The sequence below is a fragment of the Triticum aestivum genome, chromosome 3B, assembly GCF_018294505.1.
Source record: "Triticum aestivum cultivar Chinese Spring chromosome 3B, IWGSC CS RefSeq v2.1, whole genome shotgun sequence".
In the NCBI taxonomy this organism is placed as follows: Eukaryota; Viridiplantae; Streptophyta; class Magnoliopsida; order Poales; family Poaceae; genus Triticum; species Triticum aestivum.
Genome location: NC_057801.1, coordinates 78,357,413 through 78,361,917, shown reverse-complemented (window position 1 = coordinate 78,361,917; position 4,505 = coordinate 78,357,413). Strand labels below are relative to the sequence as shown.

At 45.6% G+C, this 4,505-nt stretch overlaps 1 protein-coding gene across 1 annotated transcript; it reads left to right on the top strand.

The window, feature by feature from the left end:
* The first annotated feature begins 764 nt into the window (after positions 1-764).
* Positions 765-2,517, top strand: LOC123068729 (40S ribosomal protein S5). Its single transcript, XM_044491353.1, has 4 exons — positions 765-942; positions 1,043-1,314; positions 1,967-2,170; positions 2,255-2,517. Exons 1-4 carry the CDS (start codon positions 871-873, stop codon positions 2,307-2,309), a joined length of 603 nt encoding a protein of 200 aa, XP_044347288.1. The 5' UTR covers positions 765-870; the 3' UTR covers positions 2,310-2,517.
* Positions 2,518-4,505: the final 1,988 nt, after the last annotated feature.

The following is a 4,505-nucleotide window of genomic DNA, read 5'->3' as shown; positions in this document are numbered from 1 at the left end:
GTAGCTGTTGCATGCATGTAGCCAGGTAGTACGAATTAAATAATTTAGAGGAGCAAGTGTGTCTGTTGTCCAACCCATAGTGGAAAGATCCAGAGTGTGGTCAGATGGTGGGTCACACGGCGAATTCTAGAAATAGCTGACATAGGTTTGGAGCAGCCACTGTTCATGCGAATCCCACTACTCCCAACCGTTAGATTGAGAGCACCAACGACCAGGATTGCTGTTCTAGATCCATTCAAAACTCGTACACTATATAGTGGTATAGATATAGATGTAGTGTGAAATTAAGGTGGTTGTGTTTTCCTTTATTTCTTTTTTTTGAGCATCAGTACAGACACAAGCGCTCATATACACGCGCATACACTCATCCCTATGAACGCACACACGCACACCCTACCCCTATGAGCACCTCCGAGAGACTGAGCCGGCATATCATCTTGAGATTTACGAATTAAGGTGGTTGTGTTTTCCTTTATTTCTTTATTAGAGTGCTGGGTTTGGATGGAGTTTTTGTTTTGAACACATTTTTGGGCCCAACAGAAAAGCATATGCACAAAATTAGGGTGCTGGGTTTGGATGATGTTGTTTTGGACCCCTATTTTGGGCCGAAAAGAAAAACATGTACACCAGTGGGTTCAGCGAAGTCCCCGCAGGAAAAAAAGGAGCGGGTTCACCGAATCGGATCTCCACCGTCCGTCTGGCCGATGCGCTCGCGCCCCGCCACCGTCAGATCAGAAACCCTAGCCCCCCAGCTGTATAAAAGAGGATCCCCTCGCACTCATCCCCGCCCCGCGCGCCGATTCCACTAGGTTTTCCAGCTCTCCCGCACCCGCCGCCGCCACATCCCCACTCCCCACCACCCCCTCAGCCATGGCGGTCGTCGAGCCGGTGCCCGGGGGCGACGTGAAGCTATTCAACCGCTGGACCTTCGAGGATGTTCAGGTGAGAATGCCCTCCTCCCTTTCCCCACTCCCCCACGGGCGGTGGCCTGGGGAGGCGCAGATCTGGGCGGTGGCTGACCGTGGCGGCCGTGTTTTCGCAGGTGAGCGACATCTCGCTGAACGACTACCTCGCGGTGACGTCGATGAAGCACTACACCTTCCTGCCGCACTCGGCCGGCCGCTACTCGGCCAAGCGCTTCCGCAAGGCGCAGTGCCCCATCATCGAGCGCCTCACCAACTCCCTCATGATGCACGGGCGCAACAACGGTAAGAAGATCATGGCCGTCCGCATCATCAAGCACACCATGGAGATCATCCACCTCCTCACCGACGCCAACCCCATCCAGATCATCGTTGACGCCATCATCAACAGGTACCGACCTCCATCTGTTTGTCCTCTCTGCAGTCTTGTCTCTAGGTGATGATAGTTTTCCGGCAGTGACTAGTATTAGATCCACTTGAGTGAGTGGTGTTGGTAGTCGAATATCATTGTCAGTTTAATTTGTTCAACTGAAACTATTGCAGTATCCAGTTTAATGATATGTCTAGTACATCGTAGAATATTAACAGGTTCATCTCTTAGTTGAAATCTTGTACTGTGATTCGGATGATAGCCATGTGGTAACCCGCTAGACGGTATTGGCAAATTCCTGCTTCATATTAGGCTCTACCAGTTTTACTGTTTTGTTCTAGATGTTTTGGGTAATGAATGATCCGTGTTTGGTTTAACAGACTTGTAAATCTGATAAATGGTGAATTCTAGTTTGCTAGCAGTACCTAAAATTTCTTGCCTCAAAATGCTTGATTCTGATAGCACTGCTGAGGAAATTCTAGGGAGTGACAGTGTCCATTACCAGTGTTTTCCTAGATACATGCTTATTTAACTGTGACGTCTGTTGATTTTGTTCAACTTTGGATACTGTAGTTTCTGACTGAGTGCCTTAACTGTATTTGTGAATTTGTGTTGTATCTGGGCTCTTGATTTCTGTATGAACTTTGCTTGATGTGCTATTACCCTGTTGCAGTGGTCCACGTGAGGATGCTACCCGTATTGGGTCTGCTGGTGTTGTGAGGAGGCAGGCTGTGGATATCTCCCCCCTGAGGAGGGTGAACCAGGCCATCTACCTTCTGACCACTGGTGCCAGGGAGAGCGCCTTCAGGAATGTCAAGACCATTGCTGAGTGCCTCGCTGATGAGCTGATCAATGCTGCCAAGGGCTCATCCAACAGGTAATACCATAAACCCTACTTCTCTTCTTATCTGTCAATTTGAATTGAAGATGAGTGCTCATGGATGCCTTATCTTGGTTGCAGCTATGCCATCAAGAAGAAGGACGAGATTGAGCGTGTTGCCAAGGCTAACCGTTAAGATGGATGTGCATCTGAGGGTCTCATGCTTTTGGCTGGAGATTTTGGACTGAATGTGTTTTACAAGATATCTAGAACTGTTTTAGCTATGCTTTAAGTTTGTGATGAAAGAACATTTCGATGTAGCGGCAAGGACTTGCCTGTCTTTATGAAACCAATTCCTGTTCAGACAAATTTGGAGATGTTGAATGTGTCGTTGTGTTCTCTCATGATATGTCTTATCTAGTTCCGGGAATGTGTCGTTGTGTTCTCTCATGATATGTCTTATCTAGTTCCGGGAATGCTTATTTCACTTTGCAATGGTATGCTACTATTTCATTCTTGTGCTGTCGTAGTTGTCATTACCACAACTTACTCCTGACCGTTTTTGGCTGTGTTTCTCCTTTTGGCTGCCTTTTGTTTCAAACTTTGTAAAACTTTCATCAAAGTAACACAGGCACCACCAAATCAGTGCCTTAGCCCCCTGCCTTTTGTGTTTGTGTTTGTCTTGTGAAAGACATCTTTAGGAGGTCAATATCCTTGGAATTATTTATCGCTCAAACATGTAGGCTTCTAAGGTGTAGGCATTTATATTTTTATTGTAACAACATTTCTTTTTAGTTCCAAGAAATGCTTCTAAGGTGTAGTGTAGGCATTGATATTAAGTCAAATGTTGGTACAATAAAAATATAATAGTAGTGATAATGATTTGGTTGTGTAGGCATTGATATTTTTGTCTATAAACTTGTCAAAGTTAACAACTTGTAGAAGGAATACATGTGCTTTTTGCACTGCGGAAATTGTTCTTTGTGCCGCGTTCAACAAGTAGGCTCTTTTCAAGAAAATAAACTGACCTGGGCTACAAGGAGTCGAGGAAATAAGTATAATCGGGTTTGGGTACTCAAATTATAGTGTTTATTAATCTGGAGTGATTGCTAGCCAAACAGCGGTTCTAGCATGCTCTGTGGCAAATCGTTACTCACAATATTCCTCTGGCATTAATTCGTGAATCATATTCAATGGGATTGAGCGCTCACAAGTCACGAGCACAAGAGCCTGTATACAAATTAGTTTGCAGAATCAACCGGGAACGATTGCGGTGAATTTGTGAGGGATGACATTTTCTTCAGAAGACATGACAATTCTACCTGAGAAGGCAATTTTCATTTAAAAATTGTCATCGTTTTTTCTCTTCTCGGAACTAAAACTGCCATCAAAGAGGGTTCGCTTCGCTTGCCACCCCCTTCTCAGCGAACATCAGCTGGGTAACATTACCGAAAATAAATATGCCATACTTTCTTCCTTCTTTGATTATCGTGGAAATTATTCTTTCTACAAGGCGCACCAAAAACTTGATGACAAGTTGTTACTTGATGAAATACCTGCACCACATAACCAATGCTCCCTCCGTTCCGAATTACTTGTCGCACGTATGGATGTATCTAGATGTATTTTAGTTCTAGATACATCCATTTCAACAACGAGTAATTTGGAACGGAGGGAGTACACACGAAGGACTCGTCTGCATTCACTTTCACGCATGCCTTGCCTGAAGAACACCATTTTGGTCACATCTTGTGGCGCCCGTCAATACAGTGTCGTTCTGGAGCTGTATCTCGCGAATAAGAGACCACATGCTTGCCCTTCGCAATGCCAGCATCCGGATGCCGCTGAACGGGAAGGTGTGTGTTGAGTATTTGAACTAAAACCACGCCAATTAGTTTGGAACGGAGGGAGTAGCTTGCAAGGAATCTTCTTAACCCTTCAACTGAAGGGGTGGGCTTCTCATGCTCTATGCACATGCGCACCTGCCATACCACTATTCGATTCATGCTAGGCGTGAAAAGTCCATTTCCACACATTTAGCATGAAAAAACTCAACTGTTCGGGAGATCCCAAACTTCACATAGCCTGCCAAAGTGGGTGGGCATGAGACCATCCAATGAAAACATGAAAGCATGTATTCTTCCTCTCTAGACCACATAGATCACACGAGTTAAATTAGTTTCCATCTCGCGTGTTGAACATGTACGTAGGTCTGAGTTTCGTATGCAGTACCTGTAGTGTCTGTCTCCCTCTGTATGTACGTGTATCTTAGGAGACAAGATACCGGTCGCACTCCTTGTATCAAATCATTATCCACATGGTATCTATCGCAAGTCGATCCTCTCCCTCTTCCGCCTAACCCTAGCCGCCGCCGCCTCGGGCTGCCGCGGCC